Source organism: Acomys russatus, chromosome 19 (genome assembly GCF_903995435.1).
Source record: "Acomys russatus chromosome 19, mAcoRus1.1, whole genome shotgun sequence".
Taxonomy (NCBI): domain Eukaryota; kingdom Metazoa; phylum Chordata; class Mammalia; order Rodentia; family Muridae; genus Acomys; species Acomys russatus.
The window spans coordinates 37859413-37885659 of NC_067155.1; the positions used below are offsets into that span (position 1 = coordinate 37859413).

Here is a 26247-nt window from a genome sequence, read left to right on the forward strand (position 1 = left end):
AGTCACCAGCTGCTGCCTGAGCTGGCTCACACCAGTAATCCCAGCACTAGGAGGCTGAGGTGGGAGAATCTTCATGAGTTCAAGGCTAGCCTGGGGTACAGAGTGAAGCCAAAGAAAAGAAGGTTGCTAAATCGGTACATTTTCACCTACATAAGAGAGGCAGTAGCAGGCCTCCTTTGTGGATGCTCAGGCAGGCAGTGACAACCCAGGGCAGGCTGGGGTGATGCTGGCCGCACATGATACTCCTAGGATCAGGAAGGTGGGTGTGCACCTTCCAGACCCAACAACATCTCAGAGGAGAGCGGCTGAAGCCAGGGTAGTGAAGCAGGCAGCTGCTTCAGTGGACAAGTGGGGTGCACACAGGGTCTGTTTAATTACTTATGGCATTATATATAAACATTACAATATATAAGTATATTGTATATAATAAAGATTATCATATATAAATATATAATAAGCATTATAAATTATATATTTATTCTCCCCTCCCCCCCAGCACAGTGGGTAAAGTGCTAGTTGCACAAGTGTGAAGACCTTTGTCTTAACCCCAGAATCCAAGTGCAGTAGCTTGTCCTTACAATCACAGCTCGAGGGAGGCAGAGACAGGAAGATATTTGGAACTTAGTGGCCAGGATCCAGGTTCAGTGAGAGATCCAGTCTCAAAAACCAAGGCAGAGAGTGGCTCAGTGGGTAAGCATGAGGATGTGAGTTCAAATCTCTGGCACTCTAGAAAAAACTGGATGTGGGTGCACACATGCTTATAACCCCAGTGCTGTGAAGGCAGATACAGGAATAAGTCAGAGAGAAAGAGGAGAGGGGAGGGAGGAGGGGGGAAAGGGAAGGGCAAGAGGGAAAGAGAGAGGAGACAGCACAGGACACCTGCTATCCTCCTCTGGCCTCCACACAGGTGCAAAGGAACCCACACACACACACCCATGTGTATACATACTGTACACATCACACTGCATACACCCACACACATCAGTTGGAAAGTGATTTAGGAATAAGCAGATGGTTGCCCTCTGACCTCCACATGTACCTATAGACATGTGCATATGTGCACGCGCGCGCGCGCGCGCGCACACACACACACACACACACACACACACACACACACACACACACCCATTATGAGCAGAGGATTATTATTTTAGCGTGGGAGGGATCAACAGGTCATTGGTTAGAGACCTGCCATTTCTCAGACCCTTGTTTGGTGGCTTTGAGGGAATGTAGCCAGGCTGAGATGGTTCGTACAGATGCTGGAGATGCTATGGCCCAGAAGCACCCTGTCAGGACACAGACACGCAGAGCTGGCCTGAGACTTGCCCTCAGCTCCCTCATGAGACTGCCTTCCTTCTCCCAGTGAGCACAGCAAGCTAAAACCCAAGATGCTAGCAAGGTTAGGCTGAAGAGACCCAGAGAAGTGTGTTGGAAGAGAGAGGAAGAGAGAGAGAGAGAGAGAGAGAGAGAGAGAGAGAGAGAGAGAGAGAGAGAGAGAGAGAGAGAGTACCCAGGGCTTAAAAAAAAATCCATAGAGTAAACTCTGTATGACGATGGGCCCCCTCTAGCATTTCCAACCGGTATACAATGCACTTGGGTCTCATTCAGCTCCCCCTGTCCCCTCCCATACCAGACCTTTCTTTTCCCAACTAGTCCCTCTTCTATTTTGAGGTCTTTTATTTCTTTGGTGACACTATGCTTACAGGAGCATGACTGAGGGTTTTTTTTTGTTTTTTTTTTTTTTTTTAAGGACATGAGCAATTTACCAGTGACTACACCACTGAGGAAAATCTCCCTCCTTCCCCCATCAACTAGTAAAGCCTTAGGGAGGCATAGGGCTTAGGAGCCCTCCCTCAACAACTATAAAGTGTATAAAACCTCAGGAAGGGGGAGGGACCTCATTAGCCCCTCCCTTAATAACTACTGACCCTGAATCCCCAACAAGGGAGCGTGGCCTTGTTTTTTCTTTCTCCATGATGGAATGTTGACACAGGTCTTGTAAAGAATTATTTATATTCTCTGAATGTCGGAACCAGAGCACAGAACAGTCTGGGTCTTTTATTTTTGTGTTTTCTTCCCCAGATGGCTTTGTATATTCTCCAGCCAGAGAGGGCCCTTGAGTTCTTCTGAAGCTTGCCTCGATTTACCCATCTGCCTACACTCCTCTTTGAACAGTCAGGGAAGACAAGGGAAGTGCCCCATGCTTTGAGGCATGACCACACCCTGTCTAGGGGTTCCATGCTTGCACTTAGACTCCCCAGCAGCACAGCCTCCACTCTTGGGGAGCCAGGAGCCTTGGAGCTAGGGGAGGTCTCTGATGGTGGATCTTGCATTTCAGGAGAGTGGGCTGGCATGTTTGACTGTGTTCTAATGGCTGTGCTGGCGAGGTGGCCCATTTGGGACAAATGTGGCCGAGTTGCATGTCTCTACTGTTTTTGGTGACTGCTAGCCCACTCCCCTTGGCTTCTGTCCAACAGCCCATTTCACAGCTGCGTTTTGAAGATGAAGGCACCAGGCTATAGGGGTGACATAACACCACTCTGGGGTCCCCAGCTCTGGTGACTTTTGGGGTTCACATATCCTAGCACATCTCTGTTTTGTACATCTGGGTGCCGACGTCTCATGTCTTTACATTTTTGGAGTGCTTGGGGATTAAACCGAGGGCCTCTCACATGTTAGGCAAGTGCTCCACCGTTGAGTTACATCCCCAACCCTGCTATCTCATTCCTGTGTCTGGAATTGTGAACACTCCTGCAACTGTAAATATTTTCCTCAAGAAGTGGGGAGGAGGAAAAGCCAGCAAAATCCACATAATCAGGCTTGATGGCCATGTCCCAGACAAATTGTATTTATTGGCACGAGAAATGTTCATAACCTACTGTGACTTATTCTTTTAACTGAATTGTAAAAACAGTGACTACAAAGTCATTCCTTTCTTGTAAGAAGCCAGGCAGCGGCTGGGGATGTGACTAAGTCGGTAGGGTGCTAGCCCAGCATGCAGAAACCCTGGGTTTAATCTCCTGCACCCTATAAACCCAGGGCAGTGGCTATAATCTCAGCCCTGAGGAAGTGAAGGCAGGAGGGTCAGAAGTTAAGATCACTTTTGACTACATAGCTTGAGGCCAGCCTGGGCTATATGGCACACTGTCTTAGGAAAGCAAAATAAACAGAGAAAGAAGCCAAACAAACAAGCTATAACCGTTGCCTGTGTGTAGAGCACCACGAGGCTCTGGATAACAGGGCTGGTAAAGGCCTTAATTCCTCTCAACTTGGAGAGGCTTCCCCTCCCCAAGGCCTGCAGACTGGATTCCAAGGGGCTAAGAGGTGGTGAGTGGACTGGACTGGGTCTGTGTAGTGGGAAGAAGGTTTACTCAGCTGGTACCACCTACAGCTCCCAACTGTGTTTTGTTTTGTTTTTTGTTTTCAGTGATATATTTGATGCCATGTTTCCTGTCACTCACATCGCTGGGGAAACAGTCATACAGCAAGGTATGTTCCCCACCAGACGCCCCGTCATCTGTCCTGACCAACTTAAGAAACTGCCAGGGGTGATGGGTTCTTGAGAGAACGAGACAGGAAGATTGTCATGAGTTCAAGGGCAGCATGGGCTGTGGTGTGAGACTCTTCACACAGAGAGGGAGGGAGGGAAGGGGGGAGGGAGAGAGGGAGGGAGAGGGGGGAGGGAGAGAGTGAGGAAGACAAGAGACATAGAGAGACAGACACCAAGAGAATTAGGGAGGCAGAGGCAGGCCAACCTTTGTGGTTTTGAGGCCAGCCTGGTCTACATACTGAGTTCCATCGCCGCTAGGGCTGCATAGTGAGACCTCTGTCAGGCAAGAAACACACAGGGGAGGTGGGTAGCAGGGAGAGAGAGGAGGAGAACAGAGGAGAAAAAGAAACCAATGTGAGCCTGCACAAGAGGTAATATTAATCTGTCATCTCAGCGGTTCAGGAATTGGGGGCAGGTGGATTCTGAGTTCAAGACCAACCTGAAGAACTCAATGAGTGAAGAGAGCGCTGGGCTCATGGCTCCTTGGTAGAGCCACTGCCTAGTGTGCAGGAGACCCTGGGTCCAATTCTAGCATGAGAGAGAGAGAGAGAGGAGGGGGTGCTCTGTGCCCAGGAACTGCCAATTGGGGCTTGGATTACTTGGCAGTGGCTGGTACACTTAGTTGCAAGGCCCCCCCCCCTTCCCAACCGAGAATCTCTGACTCATCTCATTTTACACTTTACATCGGTTCTCTTTGTTTTGTTGTAGGGGACGAAGGAGATAATTTCTATGTGATTGACCAAGGAGAAGTAGATGTGAGTATCCATCATAGTTTTTTTTGGACAACAGGTCCTCTTTGCATGCCTGGCTTGAAGACTTTCCATAGCTCAGCACCAGGTCTCACAAACGCAGGCTAAGAGCATTTCTTTCTGAACAGATCCCTGATGGTTTGTTTGTTTGTTTATGGTGCTCAGGGCTTCTAACACGTTGGTGGATGTTCTGTCACTCATGCCCCAGCCCCTTACTGGGGGATTCTAGGCAGGTGCTCTACCACTGAGCCACATCCCAGCCCCTCACTGGGGGATTCTAGGCAGGTGCTCTACCACTGAGCCACATCCCAGCCCCTCACTGGGGGATTCTAGGCAGGTGCTCTACCACTGAGCCACAACCCAGCCCCTCACTGGGGGATTCTAGGCAGGAGCCTAGTGCTGAGCCACACCCCAGCCCCTAGACATACTGATGTCACATGGGGTGACTGCCACCTTTTGTGCCAGCGTGTACCCTAGCTTCACTGAGGGACACTCAGGACATAGGGCGCACATGTTTATAGAGCTCCCCTCTGCTGCCCCCCAGTACTGTAATATTAGATGCATCCCCTCCAGAGACCCCACCTTGTGCCTTCTCCTACCTTCATGGCCACCCCTGTCCAAGCGTCCAGTGCCCTCCAGCTGGAAAGGCACTGATGTTGATGTCTCTTGTTTGGCTCCTGTTCCCAGAACATGTTTCCCAGCCGGGCGTTGGTGGCGCACGCCTTTAATCCCAGCACTTGGGAGGCAGGAGCAGTTGGATCACTGTGAGTTCGAGGCCAGTATGGTCTACAAAGCGAGTCCAGGACAGCCAAGGCTACACAGAGAAACCCTGTGTCGAAAAACAAAAAACAGAACATGTTTCCCTAAGCAGAGGAGGCCTGTTTTTTTTGTTTTTGTTTGTTTGGGTTTTTTGTTTGTTTGTTTGTTTTGTCCAAACCCTCTATGGTTCTATCTCTTTGACTTTCATTTTTATAATTTATTTATTTATTTGACATAGGGTCTCACATTGTAGCCTAGGCCGTCTCCAAACTCATGGTAACTTTCCCATGTGAACCCCCTAAGTGCTGTGACGACACTCGTGCGCACAGACATCACAGCTGGCTACTTATCTCTCTCTGACGCAGTCTGGGGGCCTCCTCTTGCCTCCATGAGTCTGGCCTACTGCTGGACTGCCACTGGGTCCGAGCTGGTGTCATCCTTATGGGTGGCCTCTTGTTTCCCCTTGCTGTCACCCTGAGTTCCTTTTCAGGGTGGGTGTCAGCAGGTATACCATGTGCCTTTCCATGATAGTTTAATTGCTTATTTGGAGCTGTTTCTGTGGCCCATTTCTTGAAGGTCTGTCTTTGGAACAGAGGACATAGACAGAGCCCTTCCGGGACACTTTAGGGTCCTTAAAGTTACCAGTCAATTCCTAGGCTAGCCCCAGGGTTATTGCTGGGCTAAGGCTCAGCTTGGCTGCATCTTCCAATTAGCCGTAGTTTGTGCCCCACCTGTCTGAGAGGACTTAACTCTGCCCTCCTAGCCTGGAGGTGTCCAGGCCACACCCTGCCTGGTGCCCTGGGGTTAGGCGAGCTATTTTGGGCCTGGCCTCTGCTCCCGAGCCTCTGTCCAGCCGGGCTATTTCTGGGAAAAGCCTTTTCTGATTTCCCCCGCAGCCTGACTTTGTCCCACAATGCATTTCTGGGAACCACACTGTCCCACCTGCTTCCGGAGCCACCGCATAGGAAGTGACTCACCCTGGAGTCCCCCATGGGGGCCACACACAGAGTTGGACCTGGTGAATCTGACAGCTCAACCCAGAGGGTCTGGGTTTCAAGGGAGAGGGGGCCCTCCTGTCCTCCCCAAACAAGGAAACCGAGTCGGGAGGTAGTGACTCCTGGGGCTTACTCAGAGGAAGCGTGAAGTGGAGGATTGAAAATTGGTTCTGATGCCAGGCTTTGCTGTCCACCATGTTACCTTCTTCTGCTGTGCTTCAAGTTAAAATGAACTATCAAACAACCCAAACGTCCATGAGAACGCCAGCCCAGAAAACAGCCTGGTTCCTTCCTGCCCTAGCCCAGGCCAGGTTCAGTAGGGATCCGAGGAAGCCTTGGTCCCTAGCAGTTTGTATTGGGGGGGGGGGTGTCCCAAGGACCAGCGTCCCCAGCTCTCTGTTGGAAGTGACATTGGTGGGTTGAGATGGCTGAGGGGTGTGGGTGACTTGTTTCTAATTTTTAGTTTATGGTTGTTTGGGGTTTTTTGTTGTTTGTTTTTTGTTTTTAAGGATGAGGGTTGCCAGGTGTTAGTGGCACATGTCTTTAATCCCAGAACTCGGAGGCAAAGGCAGACAGATCTCTGAGTTGAAGGTCAGCCTGGTCTATAGAGTAAGTTCCAGGACAGCCAGGGCTACACAGAGAAACACTGTCTTGGGAAAGAGAAAGAAAGAAAGGAAGGAAAGAAGGAAGGGAAAGAAGAAAGAAAGAAAAAGAAAAGGAAGAAAGAAAAAAGAAGAGAGAAAGATAAGAAAAATGATTTCACGTAGCACAGGCTGGCCTAAAGTTGTTATGTAGCCAAGGATGATCTGTAACTGTCAATCCTCCTGCCTCCATCTCCTGAGTGCCGACATGAGAAGCTTTTGTTTATATCATGCTGGGAGGTACGGATGGAATCTAGGGTTGTTTGCATGTCAGGCAACACTCTTCCAACTCTCCCAAGTTTGCACCCCATAGTTTCTCTTCCAAGCCCTGGTCCCAGGTTACTACTCATTCCTGGCCCTAAAACCACCACTCTCTCTTCTCCTTCCCAAGTGTTTGCTAGCCCTTGCTCCCTGAGGCATTGTCAGCTCCCACGGTATCCCTGGAAATAACCAACATGGGCCTGCCCCCGGGGGTGGTGTGGTAGTGGCTTCATGAAGATAAAATAGATGACACTCACCAGGAAATTAGTAAACAGTGTCTCACACCTCAGAGCCTTGGCTTTCCTGTAGTCTCCGCTCTTAATTTTGCTCTGTCTGGCAAACTCTTATTCATCCTTCAATACCCTCCAGGCCCTGCTCCTCTGTCTGCAGTGGAGCACTGATAAATGCTGACCTTAGTGACCACAGAAGGCCAGACCATCCTCCTGTAACCTGGGAGCCCATGTGGGTTCTGATCTGGGCCCATGTTTTTCTTGAAATATGCTACTGCCCCTCCCCCTCCCTCTTTTTCCTCCTATCATCCCCTTTTCTCCTCTCCCCCCCTTCCCCTCCTCCATTTCTCCCCTTCTTCCAACTTGAACTCAAACTCTTTAGGTGTTGGAGAATGTTTTTGAACTTCTAATCCTCCTGCCTCCACCTCCTGAGGGCTGGGATTACAGACGTGTGTGTGTGTGTGTGTGTGTGTGTGTGTGTGTGTGTGTGTGTGTGTCCAGCCATATCTGCTCTATGTAGAGCTGGGGATGGGGCCCAGGCCTTCACACATGCTAAGCAAACACTCTACCGGTTGAGTCCAAAAATAACCTCCTTTGTGTTCATCAGAGTCACCTAGAATCTTCCAATTCTATCTCAAAGACAAGGTTGGGGTGACCCCCAGGGCATTCTGGGTCACGGATTATTTTTCCCCAAAATCAGTGGATGTAGGAAAAGAGCTGGCCTTCAAGGTTATGGAGCCCCTGACACCCACCCCCTGCCCCCCAAGCCATGTCTATCTACAACAAGGCTGTGGGTGACTCAGATTCTTGTGCAGACTGCAAAGAGGCTCTGCTTCCACCCTGGGCTGCCTCAGCTGCCGTGGGCTTCGTCCCAGACGCCTGAGCATGGAGTCCACAGTGGCCAGTGGGTCACACAGGGGCTCTCCCACAGTGGCCAGTGGGTCACACAGGGGCTCTCCCACAGAGCAGTACTCCTGCCCTCTTCCCATCAGCACATTGATTGTGTACTAAGCAGGTCCCAGCTCCAGCCTGTTTCTCTAGCCAGCCTTTCATCCCTAAGAAAGCCCTCCACACCTACCGTCTGCCTGCCCCCATTGCAGCAGCCACCTCCCTCCTCAGATTAGCTCTGCCATATCTGAGGGAGGGTGGCCACCTTCTGTCCCTAGACTCCTGAGTCTGTGGTTTTCCCTGGAGGCCCCTGGGCCACTTGCTGTGGAAGACCCCAGGTGTGGCTGAGGAACAGGAAAACACTGTCCTGGATGGTTACAGTGTGTTCGGTGTTTTGGCCTATACTGTCCTGTCTCCTTCCAGAAGCCAGCTTCTACCTCAGTCTCCCCAGAATCCTGCAAAATGCAAAGGTCACATTAACTGATGATGCTGACCCTGGGCTTTTATCCACAACCCCCTTGAATGTGGTGTGGGTGCTGGGTGGGACTGGTAGGATCCCCTGACCCCTCTATCCTTTCAAGACAGGACTGAGGGTCCTTAGAGTCACGGCTCATTGGAATCCGACCCTTCCAGCTCTCCCTGAGAGATAGCCTTCCAGGCTCCAATGAGACAATACAGGGCCAGGGGTGGGAGGCTGGCTCATGGTTTCCTGGCCTCGGCTTGGCCCTACTGTCTTGTAATGATGATGGTCAAAGCTCTAGCTGGCCTCCCGCCGGCCTGGGGACATGTGGAGGCAATTTTGCGAAGGAAAAAGTGAGCTCACCTTCACAAAACAGTTCTTCAAATGTATTGTCTGGACCAATCTGCCCCGCCTCCCTCTCCAGCTGGGAGGTTCAGGTTCAAAGGCGGCTTAGAGGTCCTTGCTGAACCCTGGCTGGCCAAACCAGGATGTCTGGGCATCGTGGGTGGATGCTGCTTCCTGGCTAAAGCCCCGAGTTTAGGATGTAGAGGCTGCAGGTGGTATAAGGACGGGAATTTGAGTGAGTGCGTTTGGCCTCGCCTCCCCACCCCCCTATGTAAAAGTCCCCAACACCTCCACCGATCTCTCAGACTTTCCAGCGGGGACAGGGGTGGGCGGCAGGGAGCACCCACAGGGCTGGGCACAGAGGAAACTGGACTGTGATGTGGGAGATGTGGGGTAAACACACAGGGGCCATCAAGGAAGGCCACATTTAAAGGAATCAAAGGGTGCCCAGTAAGGGGTTGGGAGTGAGAAGCCAGCATGTCAGTCCTGGCTGAGTTATGGGGCATATATTACTATAATCACTGTGATTACTTTCAGCAAGCTTCTGTGGCCTCAGTGTGCTGCCTTCTGTAGCCCCTCCCTCAGGCCAGACAGGTCTTGTGAGGATGCCATAGGGTGGGGACATCAGAGGGATGTCACCAGCTTCACCCCTCCAGGTAGGATCTGTACCACTCCCTCCAAACAGGCCAGTGTGCTATGGTTTCAGGAGCACCCCACCAGGACGAACACTGTTCTACCAGCAGCCCTGGAGGGCCAGGGGACCAAAGGCCCAAAGTTCAGTCTTGGTTAAAATCATGGCTTCCCACAGAGTTTTTGTAAATGCTAGACAGTGTGTGTACTTTAGCCAAGAACTATAATCTGTTTTTTTCTAGTAGAAAAATATTTTCCAATTTATTTTATTCGTGGAACACAGAATTCCTACTGAAAAGGACACTCAGCTGCAGGCATTCAAGATTGAGAAAGGGGAGCCAGGCAGTGGTGGTGCACGCCTTTAATCCCAGCCCTCAGGGAGGCAGAGGTAGGAGGATCTCTGTGAGTTCCAGTCCAGCCTGGTCTACAAAGTGAGTCCAGGACAGCCAGGGCTACACAGAGAAACTTTGACTCGAAAAACCAACCAACCAACCAAATAAGATCTTCCCTCCTGGGCAGCACGGTGTGCACCCAGGAGCTGGGAATCCCTGGGCATTGCTATCTGGTCCAGCCGTTGGGCTGGGGACTGTTCCGTTTGCCAGAGTTGCTGGGTGAGCACATATGTTTAAATTATTAAGGTGCCTCAGGGCAATGGAGTCACTATGGTTGTCAACAGTGCAGCTGTCGCCATCACCTGTGCCCAGAACTCTTTCCTCCGTGAGTGTGGGGGAGGGCTGGAGGAGAACACATGTCTGCAGAGGTCAGCGCTTAACCTCAGGTGTCTTTGTCAGTCACTGTCCATCCTGTTTTTCGAGAGAGGGACTCTCATTGGCCTGGAGTCTGTAATTCAATCAAGCTGGCTAGCTAACAAAACTTGAGGCGTTCACCTGTCTCCACCTCCCCAGATCTGGAATTAAAGGCATATACCATCACACCTGACTTTCTAAAATCATGACTTCTGGAAATTAAACTTGGGCCCTCACATTCCCAGTGAGCAGTTATCCACTGGCCTGTCTCCCCAGACCTCCTCCTGTATGAACTATCTTACTGATTCTCGGCTGGTCCCTTTAACAAGTCACTCCATAGCCTCATCCCCGTCCCTGATTCTACCCTTCCTGCTTCCTATCCCTATAAATCTGATTCCTGGGGTTAGAGAAATGGCTCAGTGGTTAAAGAGCATTGGATACTCTTCCAGAAGACCTGGGTTCAATTCCCAGCATCCGCATGGCAGCTCACAACTGTCTGGAACTTCAGTTCCAGAGGATCCGATGCTCTTCTTCTGCCTGCACAGACATAACATGCAGGCGAGAAACATCCATACTCATGAAAGCAAATAGATCTGAAAATAATCAGACTCTTTTAGGGGTGGGGCTCATAGTGACCTCATACAGCATCTACCCTGTGGCTGCTGTTGCTGAGCAAAACATCCTCAAGATCTATCCACTCACGCTGTAGCAGGTGTCAATTCCTCAGCTCAAGGCTGAGTAATGTACCATTGGGGGCATATGCTACTTTAAAAAAAAAAATGTACATCCTTATGGGCTCTTGCAAGCTATCCCACAGTTAACATGGGTGTGTGAATGTTTCCTGGAGGCCTGTTTTCCAAAGTGCCGTTAGATTTCCATTAGTCATTTGTTGAATGCATAGCTGGCTGTGCCATTTTTTTTTCTCTGAAGGTCTAGGAGCCTCCAAAGCATATTTAGCCATACAGCACGTCATCTCTGAGCTCCTCGGTGGCTTTGATGGCCTTGCTTGAGGTCACAGCGTGTTGGCTAAAACCTGGCAGTGAATGTGGCTGGAGTTGAGGGTGTTAGATTCTGAGGCTGTGCTGTTCTAGTGGGGTGGGTGGGTGACACAGTCGGGGGGTGCCGGCAGTCCCTTGGATTGGTGACTCAATTAGGAGAAACTGTGGGCTTCCCACCGGTGTGCAGAAGTTTGCAGCAAACTCGATATTTGGGGATCTTGACCTGACCTGCCTTCTGGGGTTCTGGGACTGCATGTGGGCATGAGGGAGAGGGAGAGAGGGCCACACCCAGCATGGTCTGGCTTCAATGAGGGACCCTCACTGGCTTGATAACTACCCTGGAGTAGTCGGGGGGGGGCAGAGCCCAAGGATGACAGTCCTGTGCCCCCAGCTCTTATGATCATCTTTATCTTCACCTACACACTGCTAGCTTGCACGCTTGATTTGACATGGTTGAGAAGGGAGACAGAGCTGGTCCTGCCATGGTCTGGGAACCCCTGGGCTCCTGGCAACCTTGGTCCATCTGTGCCAGGAGGGTGATGTTCACTGATTCTGGGGTGCTGGTGATCCAGAAATCCAGTGATCTTTAGGGGCTTTGCCAGGACTTGACTGGACAGGTGACCTTCTGCCATCCAGCCACCTCTGGCACGCTGTAGTCTGAACAAGCCTTGGCATGAGTCCTCGAAAAATATGTAGAGGCCAGGTCCCCCATGAGTCTAATGTCAGAGGTTTTTTTTTTTTTAATGTTTTTTCCTTCTGTTTTCTAGCATGTATGTCCACACACATGTGTGCAATGTGCATGTGTCCATACATGTGCATGGATGGATGCGTATGGGCATGCAAGCATATGTGTGTGTGTGTGTGTGTGTGTGTGTGTGAGAGAGAGAGAGAGAGAGAGAGAGAGAGATGGAGAGAGAGAGAGAGATGGAGAGAGAGAGAGAGAGAGATGGAGAGAGAGAGAGAGAGAGAGAGAGAGAGAGGGAGAGAGAGAGGAGAGGAGAGAGAGAGAGATGGAGAAGAGAGAGATGGAGAGAGAGAGAGAGTGGAGAGAGAGAGAGAGAGAGAGATGGAGAGAGAGAGAGAGAGATGGAGAGAGAGAGAGAGATGGAGAGAGAGAGAGAGAGGAGAGAGGAGAGAGAGAGAGAGAGAGAGATGTGAAGGAAGAGATAGAGAGAGATGGAGAGAGAAGAGAGAGAGAGAGATGAGGAGAGAGATAGAGAGATATGGAGAGAGAGAGAGAGATGGAGAGAGAGAGAGAGATGGAGAGAGAGAGAGAGAGAGATGGAGAGAGAGAGAGAGAGAGAGAGAGAGAGAGAGATGGAGAGTGGTACTTTTGACACCACACATATATGGAGGTCAGAGGACAACTTCCTGGGGTCAATTTGTTCCTTCCACCTTTACATGAATTCCAGGGATCAAGCTTGGGTCATCGGGCCTGCGTGGCGAATACTTGCCTGCTGAGTCATCCTGTCAGCCCACCTTGCTTTGTTAATACGGAGTCACTCACTAACCTGGAACTCACTGATTCTTGTAGGATAGCCTGTCACTGGGCCCCAAAGATCTGCCCGTCTGTAGCCCCCTGTTCTTCAGCACTGGAGTTACAGACTCAGGCCACTGTGTCCACACATTATACATGGATTCTGGGGCACAAATTCACATATTCTTGCTTGCAAGGCCTTTATCAACTACTGAGCCATCTCCTCAGCCTTGGTCTGCTTTTTTCAGACAGAGTCTTTCCCTGTAGCCTAGGCTAGCCTTATGTTCCCAATCCCCCCAGACTCAGTTTCTTGGGGGCTAAGAGCACAGGCACGGGGCGCCACACCAGGCTTGTATCTGTATGGCATTTGCCTCCGGCCCATGTCTCTGCTCTTTGGAAGATCCATCGCAGATGGGAATCTGTCATCTATTGCCAAGTTCCTAGAGGCGAGAAGGTGCGTGCCTGGGTCAGAGGGTCACTCACTGAACGAAGGCTGAACAGGGACAGGCAGGAAGGAGGAAGGCAGGCAGGGCAGGGAGGCGGAGGCTGAGATCATCTGGAGGACCTTTGGCCGCTAGTGTGGTATAGTGTAGCCCAGTGGGGCCTCCCACCATTTTTCTCTTAAAGGAAGAAAAAAACAAAAAAAATGGAACCAAACAAGAGTAGCCCCTTTGCGTACCAGCTGGGTGGGGGAGCTGTGACAGAGGCCAGTGTGCAAAGAAGGATGGCCCTTTGTCCTCCGGGGTGGCCCTGCAGGACACAATGGTTTCCTCTGACACTGTGGGGGGATCCCCTAGGCTTGAGACTCCAGCATGAAGGAGGGTCGTCACCGCAGAGGGTCCTGGCTCCCTTGGCCATGTCTCAGGGCAGCCACACTCACTCTTCCTTTGGGGAGTGAAGTTGACGATGTGTCACTACCACAGCGGTTCAGCTGGGGCATTGTGTTGCCAGAGGCTGAGTGATCTGGGAAAGGTAGTTTTGGGTCCTTCCTCCTGCTTGGGGTGGCCACTAGGGGACTTCCCCAGTCCCCCATCCTTCAAGGAGAGAGACTATTAGCCCATTGGCAACTCACCAGCAGGAACTCGCATGTCCTACACACCTCACCCAAGCCCAAGAGCGTCTGTACTTATGACTCAGCCCAAGATGACACGTGGGGACAGACGTGTGGTAGGGACAGAGCAGCCTCTGGGAATATGCTTTCAGTAACACCTGCTTCTGCTGAGCCAACAGGTGTGCCTGTGACATAACTGATGTCACCTCAGATCTTTGTCAGAGACAAACAGGGAAGTCACAGTCAACTCAAGTATCTCTGTGATGCCTGGGTGGTAGTGCATGCCTGTAATCCCAGGTCTCTGGAGGCTGTGATGGGAGAATTTTACCAAGTTAGGGGACAACGTGGGACTACAGAGGGGAACTCTGTCTCAAAAGGGGAGAGGTTAGGGATACAGCTTAGTGGTAAGCATTTGTCTAGAATACTTCAGAGAGAAGCTGGGGGTGTGGCTCAGTGGTAGAGCCCCTGCCTAGAATCCCCCAGTGAGGGGCTGGGTCATGGCTCAGTGGTAGAGCCCCTGCCTAGAAACCCCCAGTGAGGGGCTGGGTCATGGCTCAGTGGTAGAGCCCCTGCCTAGAAACCCCCAGTGAGGGGCTGGGGCATGGCTCAGTGGTAGAGCCCCTGCCTAGAAACCCCCAGTGAGGGGCTGGGGTGTGGCTCAGTGGTAGAGCACCTGCCTAGAATCCCCCAGTGAGGGCCTGGGGTGTGGTTCAGCGGTAGAGCACCTGCCTAGAATCCCCCCAGTGAGGGGCTGGGGACATGGCTCAGTGGTAGAGCATCTGCCTAGAATCCTCCAGTGAGGGGCTGGGATGTGGCTCAGTGGTAGAGCCCCTGCCTAGAATCCCCCAGTGAGGGGCTGGGGTGTGGCTCAGTGGTAGAGCACCTGCCTAGAATCCCCCAGTGAGGGGCTGGGGTGTGGCTCAGTGGTAGAGCCCCTGCCTAGAATCCCCCAATGAAGAGCTGAGTGCAAGGCCTTGGTCTAATCTCTAGTACCATAAAAAGCAACACAATGATCCTGACAACGTCATGTGGCTATGACATCCCAAGCTCATCTAGGCTAGAGAGCACTCTGAGGCTAAAGAAACTGAATGGCAGCACTTGGGAAGCAGAAGCAGGTGGATTCCGTGAGTTCGAGGCCAGCCTGGTCTACAAAGTGAGTCCAGGACAGCCAAGGCTAACACAGAGAAACCCTGTCTTGAAAAACCAAAAAACAAACAAACAAAAAAAGAAGCTGAATGACAGACTCGGGGTGACACTGAGTAGGTCTTAGGGGCCATGTGTATACTCGGTGAGCTACCTGCCATGTTCAGATGACTGGAGTTTCTCATCCGCAAGGTAACGCTCCATGCGTAGGTTCCTGCAGAAGCATAGGCAAGGTGGCAATGCCAGCTCTGAGATGAGAGGAGAGGCTGTGTCCTACCCTCCCTGGGCTGTGGATGTGAGGTGAGGCCGTAGGAGTATGCTCTGAGGCCTGCAAACTCATATCTAAAGTCCTAGATCGCTACGCTCTTTCCTTGTGTACGTCTACGTTCCCTATAGCATTTGGTGGGCATTGTTTCCACATTCTGTGTGTGTGTGTCTGTGTGTCAGTGTATGTCTGTGTGTGTGTGTGTCTGTGTGTGTGTATGTGTGTGTGTGTCTGGGTATATGTCTGTGTGTGTGTCTGTGTGTGTGCGTCTGTGTGTGTAATTGTAAAGCAACTCATTGAGGTGCAGTCGGAAAGACAGGCCCAGAGAGCCTGAGAGGGGATCACTGGATGGGTAACCAGCCTGGGAGGTAGCTGAGTCACACTGTGTCCTGCCCTCTGGTCCTGACTTGTTCTTTGGTGGCTGTGTGCTGCCCAGTTATGGCTCTGAGTAGGTTGGGATGAGGTGGGGTGGGCGCTCCTTGGAACAGATGACACCAGCCCAAGGTTACCTCCAGGGCAGGCGTGTGTAAGAAGTGATCCAAAAGCCATGCAAAGCACCTGTCTTTCCAACAAGGGAGATAGGACATCACGCTATAGCCCAGACTGGGCTGGAGCCTGTCATCCTCCTGCCTCAACCTGGCGTGACAGGTTATGACACCATGCCTGGCCTCTTTGAGGGTTTTAAGGTCAATCTGTGCTCTCCCCTCCCAGAGCCCCAGACCCCCAGACCCCCTTGGGGTTTGGGGAACCAGTATACCAGGTGGGAAGAACATGCACCCCAACTGGTAGAGAGTCTTGTCTTTGGGAGCCACTGTCCTCCCCACCCCCCGTCTTCGTGGCTAGGCAGGCCTCCTCTACGCCTTGCTCACTATATAGTGGAGTTACAACCATCACCTGCGACTTGTTCTCTTTCAGACAGAAATCTCTGTGCCTCAGTTATTACCGGATAATGAGACATTGATTTCAATAAGAATCGCTTCCATGATTCATCACAATCCATTCTCTGGGTACGCACCCGTTTTAGCAGTGGGAACGGTTCTGTACTCTCATTGAGACGCTGCGGGATAAAGCGTGCATTGTATCAATTTATAGTAACCGAGCTGCATAATCGCCCTGGGGATGAACAATCTACCCATTCTATGCCTTGGCTGGGTGTGGGCTGCGCAAGGTCCGTGCATAGTGCGCACACTGTGCAGGGTGCGTCGCCCACGCGGCCTGAAAGGGAATCTTGTCCCAGCTCCTTCTCGGGGCAGCTTGGTAGTGGTGCCTGGCCAGGGGGCTCAACTAGGCCACTGGCCAAAAGACTTGGGTGCTTGCCTTGGTAGCAGAGGCCCAGAGGAGAAGGGGGACAGTCAGTGTGTGCCCATGGGGATGGGACAAGAAGGATACTCAGGCAGAGGGGTCCCTGAATGGCCAGAGAGGAGAGGCAGTTTGTAAACGGAAAAGGCATGAGGCAGGATGTTTGTCTGGGTCTGTCTAGGTAATGGTAGAGCAAATCATTGGGGTGCAGTCATGAAAAGTGAGGCCCAGAGAGCCTGAGAGGGGATCACTGGATGGGTAGCCAGTGCAGGAGGCAGCTGAGACATATTGTGTCCTGCCCCTCTGGTCCTGACCTGCTCTTTGGTGTCTGTGTGCTGTCCAGCTGTGGTTCTGGGTAGGCTGGGATGAGGTGGGATGGGCGCTCCTTGGAACAGATGACACCAGCCCAAGGTTACCTCCAGGGCAGGCATGTGTAAGAAGTGATCCAAAAGCCGTGCAAAACACCTGTCTTTCCAACGGGGCGGGGGGCGGGGTAGGGGAGAGATAGGACATCACTCTATAGCCCAGACTGGCCTGGAACCTGTCATCCTTCTGCCTCAACTTGGCATGACAGGTTATGACATCATGCCTGGCCTCTTTGGGGGTTTTAAGGTCAATCTGTGCTCTCCCCTCCCAGAGCCCCAGACCCCTTTGGGGTTTGGGGAGCCAGTACACCAGGTGGGAAGAGCACACACCCCAACTGGTAGAGTCCTGTCTTTGGGAGCCACTGTTCTTCCCACCCCCAATCTTTGTGGCTAGCCAGGCCCCCTCTGTGCCTTGCTCACCTGCGCGGAGTTACAACCATCACCTGTGACTCGCTCTCTTTCAAAGAGAACAAAGCACTGGAGAAAGCATCCCACTGGGGAGCCTTACGGATCCTCCATAGAGGAAGCGGCCACTGTGGCCCACATTTCCCGCTGACCTTTCTTTCCTGTTCTCTAAAGGTATACGTGAATGGGGAATGGGTGACCAGCATCAGTGAGGGGGGGAGCTTCGGAGAGCTGGCCCTCATCTACGGCACCCCCCGAGCAGCCACTGTGAAGGCCAAGACGGACCTCAAACTCTGGGGCATCGACCGTGACAGCTACAGGCGCATCCTTATGGTGAGTGGAACCTTGGCCAGTAGGCTCTGTCCGGGGGAGGAGGCACAGTAATAGGGTCCGACACCACCAGACACTCAGGTCCAAGGTGAAGATGGGTCTCCCCAGTAGACATGGCCTGTGATGTGAGTGGAAAGCACCAGAAAGGTTTTTGGAGCTCCTCAAAACAGAAAGATTGTGGGCTGTCGCCAGGCCCTCCCGGTAAGCTTCGAGCTTGGAAATAGGCAGGTGTCCTGCCCTGCTGGCGACAGCCCACAGAAGATGACTTGGGGATGTCTCTGCTGCATTCCCCTTTCTCTCCTTCCAAATACTCTAGAATGTGGTTGTAATGGCTGGATCAACAGTGCTACCATCTTGGACCACAAGGTCTCTTGGAGAATAAAACCTAGGGTCCCTTTAAGGTGATGTTAGGGCAAGGGCTAAAAGCCCTCCCCCTCCCCATGCACCCCCCCCCCCCGTGGGAGTTGTAGGTCATGGAGACAGAGTGCAAAGGCCTTGGGGTGTCTGCTGCTTGGAGCACAGGGGGCTGTTTGAGGGGAACACAATGAGAAGAAAGGAAGGGTTTTGTCCTAAGGAGGCAGGAGTGCTCCATCCTGAAAATCCGCAGGCTCCCCTGGAGTTTACCCTCCTGACCTCTGACATGGAGCTTCCTTGAATCACAGAAGGACCCCGGACCGGCTGGGACTCAGTTATCTTTGAGATATAGATTGAGGGAACCGAGAGTGGCCACGGGGTGAGACTGGTGTCTCCCCCAGAATAGCTCAGGATGGAGCCCGTGTGGCTCAGTCACCGAGGCACAGAGAGCACATCCTGTTGTGGTCTTGATGTAATGTCAGCTCCTCCATAGGACACGCTCCGTGGATCAGCACCATCTTGGAGGCAGCTGTCCCCAGGGCCCCGCTTGCTCAGCACATCAGGGCTCCCGCACTGCTGTGGGCACAAAGACAAGCAGCACCACAATACAACACTATAGTCCTTTGTCTCCAACACGTCTCTATCTGCAGGGACCTGCCTATCCCAGTGGGAGGGTGCCGTTGGGGGAATCCTCCCTCTGCAAGAGGATACAGTCCCGTCGTCCCCGTCCTGTCTGAGCGCACCTGGCCTGAAGTTGCATAAGCGGCTGTTTCTCTAGCGTCTCGTCTGTGCTGTGTCATTGCTGGCTGTGGGACTTTTGTGGTTAGGACTTTATATTCAGGAATGCTCTCAGAAGTGCAGAGGGAGCTGGCACTTTCTTTGGGTTAATTTCGGATCCCCAGACACTAAGAATAGTGCCATTTGATGGGATCCAGAATCCGCAGAGCTCTCGTGGAGACTTTGGATCCTGCCCGCACCCATTCTTCCTCTGGGCAGATTTGGATACGTCTACATCACACACCACTGGGGGGGCCGGGGGTCCTGCCTTAGCTGGGAGTCACGGTGGGAGACGTAGAAGACAAAAGGTCACCAGTGTCTGGCTCCGTCAGCTCAGACTCCACACTCGAGTTGGAACCCTGTGACTTCTAGTTTGGAAGTTTCCTGTCTCTCCCCCGGCTGCTGTTTCTCTAAGGGACACACAGTGCCCAGCATTCGGCAGAGCTGGGGTGCACTGCCATCGGTAGGCACTCAGGTGAGGGCACAACAGAGGCAGCAGGTCATGAATTTCTTTCCTTTTATTTAAGCCTTGGGCCCTCTGCTCACCTGCCTCTTACTTGGCAACCTTGTGTCTGCCACTGGTGAGTTTGGAATTCCCTCTAGAGGGGCTAGACACGACTCAGTTGATAGAGCGCTTGCCGAATAGACCCATCACTGCCTAAGTGAGGCACAGTGTGCAGTGCGTGCCTGGAATTCCAGCTCTCAGGAGGCAAAGGCAGGAGGATCAGAAGTCCAATGCCACCCTCAGCTTACATAGCAACTTTGAGGCTATGGACTGCATGAAGCCCTGTCTCAAACTGGGCAGTAAGTAGAGGTCATCCTGGTATCTTCTGAACCTCTGCATGAAGTGTCCTTAGTCCCTTGGAACTTGTGTCCCAAGCCAATATGGGTCCCCATTCCTACTGCCATTGACTCTGAAGGACCCACGTCCTGACTGACTCTAAGCCATCGCCACAAGAACCAGGCACAGGTGGTGTGACACCTGCAACCTCAGTGTGTTCCTCACCCCATTTTCTGTAGGGGTTCTGAGATGAGCTTAGAGTCCCCCAGGGGTTCACACAGCCTGGGAGTAGGTGATCCCTCCACCCTTGCTCAGATTGATAACCCCAGGGCTGATCCCTTGGGAGTAGGGGATGTGCTTGGAGGCGTCGAGTGATGGAGAAACTTCAGCCAGGGCCAGCTTCTTGTCCTGGGCAGCTCTGGCTAGGATAGGTTGTGCTGGGAGCTAGACTCATCTCTGGTTCCAGTTCTTCTGAACCGTGAGGGCAGGCACAGTTCACCATGCATACAGTGTGGTTCTCAGCAGAGACGGGGCAGGGTCTTGAATCCCTTGCTCTCATCGGAACCCTGCAGGAAGGCGGTCCCTCTGTGTGTTCTGCAACCACATCTTCCTCCTCTAACCCAGCCTCATGCCGATTAGTTCCGAAGCCAGGAGCTCGCTCTTCTGCTAGTGGGGGGGAGTGAGGAAAGGCTCCGGGAACGGTGAGTGGTGAACGCAGTGCTCTGCCCAGCTGTGTTTCAAGGTCCCTGCTGTTGACATCTGATAGAGATCTTGGCTGAGGTCCGTTTTGGTTTCCTTTCCCGTCGCTGTGATAACACACTCTTGGCAAAAGCAACTTAGGGAAGAAAGGGCTTGTTTTTGGTGCACAGTTCTAGGGTCCCGTCCACCATGGCAGGGAGGTCGCAGCAGCAGCCACTGGAGGAAGTTGGCCACATCCCATCCACAGCCAAGGAGCCGCACTCAGTTTGCTTCTCCCCTGCCTTCGGTCTGGGGCTAAAAAATGGTGCTGCCCACATTCCAGGTGGGTGTTCCCATCTATGTCAACCCAATCAGGACATTCAACCCCCCCACCCCCCGCAACAGACGTGCTGACAGACTAACCTGACCTAAGATCATCCTTCCTTGAGATTGCCTTCCAGATAATTCTAGATTCTGTGAGGTTGACAGTCAATACTAACAATCGCCGGGCATGCTGCAGATGCCAAGGGGACAGGCAGATGGAGTCCCTGGACCAGGCAGGCTCCTCGGGGAGAAGGCTGGCTGGCCTCTGCAGGCAGGTTCCTAGGCTGAGCCCCATTGGAGCTGTCTTGGGTTGCTGTCTTGCGTGCATGCGGTGAAGCCTGCTAACTTGGGGTTCCCCGTGTCACCAAGAGGCTTAGCGGATGACTGCTCAGCCTAGGAACAAAGCAGGCTGCCTGACCACTTCCCCAGGTCCCACAACATTTTCGGCATTATTCTGTCTGCTGCACCAACATTAGCCTCTGAGGTTGCTGGGTCACAACCTACCTGCATTCCTCTGGCAGGGCATAATTGCTAGGTGGTCAGTGGGGACTGCACATTTTCAGAAAGAGATGCCTTTTTTAAGGGCTGGATGGGATTAAAGTGGCTTGGGCCAGATCACTGAGCAGGCTGCTGCCACCACAGCCACCCCGACCTTCACCGATAGGCAGACACAACAGTTCTACATCAGGAGAGCCTAGACACTGGCTTTCCAATTGTGCTGTCTTGTTGTCATGGAAACAGACTTGTTCTAGCCTCCGCTGGCAGAGCTGTTGTCTATCCGTCGAGGTCCAGATAGCTGAGGACAGCTTAATGAGGTCCTCCTGGCACTACTGGACATTGAGTCCCCAGCCCTGTTGTGACTTGAATTAGTTATTTTTCTCATTGCTATGACAAAATACTTGACAACAGCTACTTAAGGGAGCTGATTGTGGCTCATGGCTCATAGCTTTAAGTACAGTTTGTCATGGTGGGGAAAGGGGGTGGTGGCAGGAGGATAAGGAGGGTAAGGCAGTTGGTCACATTGCATCCACAGTCAGGGAGGTGGGGGAGGAGGGGAGAGAGGGGGGGGGGGAGAAGGAGCTGGAGAAGGAGGAGAGGGAGAGAGAGAGGGAGGGAGGAGAGAGAGAAAAGAGGGAGGAGAGAGGAGAGAGGAGGGAGGGAGAAAGAGAGAGATGGGGGAGGGTTCTTAGCTTTCTTTTTCCTTTGTATTCAGTCCAGGACCCCAGTCCATGCAGTAGTGGTAGATCCTCCCATGTTTATGATGGGTCCTCCCATGAGTGGGTGGGTCTTCCCTCTAGTACCACAGTCCAGAAGTTCCCTCACAGACATGCCCAGAGGTTTGTCTGCTAGGCGATTCTAGACCCTGTCAAATTGACAATCAGAAATAGGTACCCCAGGACTTTCCCTGGGAAGTAAGAGAGCTTGGTGGTGTGTGACTCTGGGTCTCTGGGTTTGAGACTTTGCCAGCTTATTAGTGTTGGTCTGAAGTGGAAGTTGAGGCCCAAGGTTGTGGGGAGGCCTGGGGTCCTGTCACTGTATCCTGTGCCAGTCTTCGCCAAGACCCTTTGGGGCAGGTTTCAGCATTCCTATTGCACAAGCTCAAGAGGCCAGTGGGCATGGAGGCCTGAGCTCAGGCTTTCGACAGCTAGCTCAAGCTCAGCCTCCCCCAGGCTCATCATTGGTTAAGGGGTGCTGGACATGCTGGTGGATTGCCCCCCCAAAGCTCTGTGTGTACTCTTAAACTAACTTGTAGTCACCCACTGCTCCTGGCAGCCTCTGAATCTTGGAAATGACACCTGTCAGCTCAGTGTGTTCCCCAGAGTGTCATGGCTTGACCCTCTGCTTTGCCCAGTCCCTTCTCTGTGTCTTCCATGCCCCCTCCATCATCCCCGGCTGTTATACAAGACTGGTTTCCCTCCAGACACCTGAGTATTTGGTCTTCAAGTGCAAACCTCCTGGGCTGTCCACCCGACCCTTCTAGGGTTCTCAGATCAGAGTGGTAGGGTCTGGTTGGTAAGAGCCCTGATGGCTGCTAATGCCTGTGTGTTTCAGTCATGGACATCTCCCTTCTACTGTTGGTACATGATTATTTAGAGAGCAAGATTTCTCTTCTGGCTTGTCATGTCTTAACTAGACCGCGGGTGCCTGCCTGCGTCTCTAAGAGGCGCCCAGCCATGGATATCACACTACGAGTGTCCCCAAAGTGCACTGGGCTGCAGAAAGAGCAATGAGCTGTCACTGCCATTGGCTGGCAGGCACCCAGGGAGGAGATAAGCATGGCAGCTGGGTCCTCCTGTGCGTGCCTCTCCACACAGCCTTGAGCCTCTTCTCTTCTTGCACTGAAGCCTTGGAAAGCTACCTACATGGTTTAACACAGCTGCTGCTGGCTACTAAGCCTTCACAGGAGCATAGAAGGCTAATGATAGCATGACGGTGACAGGCCGGACCACCTTAGTCCTGGCTCCAAGCCTGGGCACACCAGTGCGTGAGTCCCTCAATCCAGGGTGAGGATGGAGGTTGACCACACAGTACAGCACATAGCAGTGGCTTCGTGGACACAGCTTCTTTCCCCCACAGGAGCAAAGATGCAGAGTGGGGAGAATGCACTACGGCACGCTGTGTGAGCTCATGCATTTGGGAGGCTGAGGCAGAATTACAGGTTCTAGGTTAGCCTGGACTACATAGTGAGTTTCAGACTAGTGTGGGCTACAGAATGAAAGCATAATTCAACTAAGGAAAGAGAAGAAGCTGGGTGTGGCAGGATGCGTTTTTCATTTCAGCATTCAGGAAGCAGGGAGGGGGCAGGCAGATCTCTCATGTTAGCATCTAGTCTGATCTACATAGACAGCTCTATCTAGGACAGCGGTTTCAGTCCTCAACTCACTGGACAGGAACTAAGCCATTACTCTTCTTTGGGCTCTCTCTATCTAGAGAGATAATAGTAGCATCTCTCAGAGCTGTGGGGGCACATTAAAAGCTATGTGGGGGAGCAAGGTCTTGGCTATGTCTCTTGCCACCTTCTAAGAAGAGGCGCTGGGGCCTATTAGTACCTATCTGCAGAATGACTCATTCCATTTCTGATGACTAGGGAGCCTGCCTCAGGCTGATGCTCCACCCCCCCACCCCCACCCCGGATTTGATGGAGATCCCAAGAATTATAGATGACAAGATTGTTCTAAGAGCATGGGCAGTGATGGGCTGCCTCTGCCTGGAAATCCAATGTGCTGATCCTTTCCAAAAGCCCTCCTCCAGGGTTCTCAGTAAGATTTACACCACCACCTTCACTGTCACAGTCACTAACACCACCATCTTTATTATCTCCATCAACACCATCACCACCAGCATCACTATCACCATCCCTCATCACCATTGATACATCATTGACACTATCATTGATACCATCATTATCATCACCACCATCAGCATTACATCATTACCACTATCATCATCACCACTATTATGACAATTAATAGCATCATTACCACCATCAATATCATCATCATCATCATCATCCCTACCATCATCATTATCATCACTATCAAAACCATCACCATCATCACCACCATCACTATTATCAATACCACCATCACTGTATCACCATCACTATTATCAACACCACCATCACTATCATCACCTCTACCATCATCACACCCTTATGACTATCAATAGCATCATTACTATCAATGTTATCATCATCATCATCATCATCACTACCATCACTATTATCAATACCACCATCATTATCATCATCATCACCACCACCACCACCACCACCATCACAAGTATCAAAACTATCACCACTGTCGTCATTACCCACATCACTATCACCATCCTCATTACCATAACCATCACGGTCATTATCTCTGTCACCATTATCAGCACTTATCAAATTACCATCATCACCATCCTCATTACCAGGACCATCACTGTCATTATCACCATCATCATCATCATCATCATTATCATCATCACTGTTATCAACACAATCCCCACCACCATCACCACAAGAAGCAACAACAGCTTAAGGGATATTTATGGAATCTCAGTCTTTATAATAAAGAATTTTAAAATCTCATAGCCCCAGGACTAGGGACATGAAGAGAGTACATCCAGATTGACCCTTGTTCCCCAGGATTAAAGTGCCCACACACACGCCCCCCACCCCAGGCACTCAGCCTGGCCACCCTCCACGTGAAGCTTTAGAAGGGTACATGAAGGCCGGGCATCTTCCTTTACCTTCAACCCCACTAATGGTGTCAGGCTCATGTGGTACCCACAGTAGGCTTCATATTCTTTCTGAAAGTAGGAAGCCCATATCAACACCCTGGTCTGCATTCTGAATGCTGAGAGCCCAGGAGGTAAGCCAGGAGTGCTGAATGTTTCGAGGCAAGCAAGAAGGGTGACCTTATGCATAGCTAGGGAGAACCCCATGGCCTGGCCCCATGGAAGCTCTGGTGTGCCCTGGAGCCTTGAGGGCCCTTCCTTCTCACTTCACTGCCACTCACATTTTTGTCATAGCTTCGCAGGGACTGGCATTTACTGCCACGTGCCTGCCTTCAACCCAGTCCTTGAGAGCCCCTTTTCCCTCGGCAGGGCGTCACTGACTAACTTTGGTTCATGGCTCTGAATTTAGGGCCATGGGCTGCCCCCGCACCCCATGTGGAGGGGCTACCACTGCAACCCTCATTTCCTGTATCATAGAGCCACCAGCAGTGAGCCTAGTTGATGGCGATATTAACATCCTTTATGCCTGGCTGAAACTGGCTGACACAGGTCAGAACCGTCGAGCTGGGCTTGCCCCAGTTAGTGGGCAGTGTCAAGAGAGGGGCGGCCAGCGTGTCTGCCTCTGCCTTGTCCGTAACCCCCAAAGCTTCAGCTCCGAGGCTGCAATGCTCTGGTCTCTCCATTTCTGCTTCCCCTCCGGGCTGCTGGAAGTTGTGCTGATGTGCTCAGAGCTTAGCGTCAGGCCCTATGAGGGACACTTAACCTTATAAATGCCACCCCACGTAGGACTGAGACTGCCAGACTCTTAGGCAAGGCTGAGCCACGCCCCTCTAAAGGCATGTTTTAAGAAGATCCTCAGGCCTTTGCAGGCCTCCCTGTATCAGTCCTGTCTCTCATGTCTGATCCATCTCCACTTCCTGGACATCTTCCATTGTGCGTCTTTAGTCAGCAGATGGCAGATGGGCTGCACTGCCTGCAATTGGTATAGACCTCAGGAATAAGAGGGCCCCAGCTGCTGCAACGGTCGGCAGGGCAACCGTCTCTAGAACATCTATGTCGTCAATGGCCAGGCAGGGGGCATGAGCATCCCTCACCATCGCCACCTGAGGTAGCAGGGAGGCCCACTGGTTGGCTGGATGTCGTGACAACCCTCAATGCTTCGTAATGGCAGGTCTTATTGGTGTATACCTGTAATGCAAGCCAGGGGGCTGAGGCAGGGGATTACAAGTTAGAGTCTACCTGGGAAGGGAAGGGCAGACACAGTCCTGTCCACCATTGGAAAACTTCAAACCTCATGGACTCATTCACTGTGAGGGGTGGCTTGCTCAGGGTTGGGCCTCAGGAAGCAGCACTAGGGTTCCTGACTGGAGACTCACCTTCTTTGTTCTGCTTTTTCTTTCACAGGGAAGCACGCTGAGGAAACGCAAGATGTATGAGGAATTCCTCAGCAAAGTCTCCATCCTAGGTCAGTGACTCTGCTGCCTGCTGCCTCTCTGTAACCTCCTGTGAGCACCTGCACCCA

The 26247-nt window shown here is 52.0% G+C and overlaps 1 protein-coding gene across 1 annotated transcript in view; it reads left to right on the forward strand.

Annotated features, from left to right (window-relative positions):
- Prkar1b (protein kinase cAMP-dependent type I regulatory subunit beta) overlaps positions 1-26247 on the forward strand; it is a 115858-nt gene that overhangs the window by 67203 nt on the left and 22408 nt on the right. Inside the window, exons 4-7 of the mRNA XM_051161132.1 lie at positions 3428-3489; positions 4259-4305; positions 17432-17590; positions 26130-26190. Coding sequence (XP_051017089.1) covers positions 3428-3489; positions 4259-4305; positions 17432-17590; positions 26130-26190 — 329 coding nt within the window. The remainder of the gene's footprint in view (positions 1-3427; positions 3490-4258; positions 4306-17431; positions 17591-26129; positions 26191-26247) is intronic.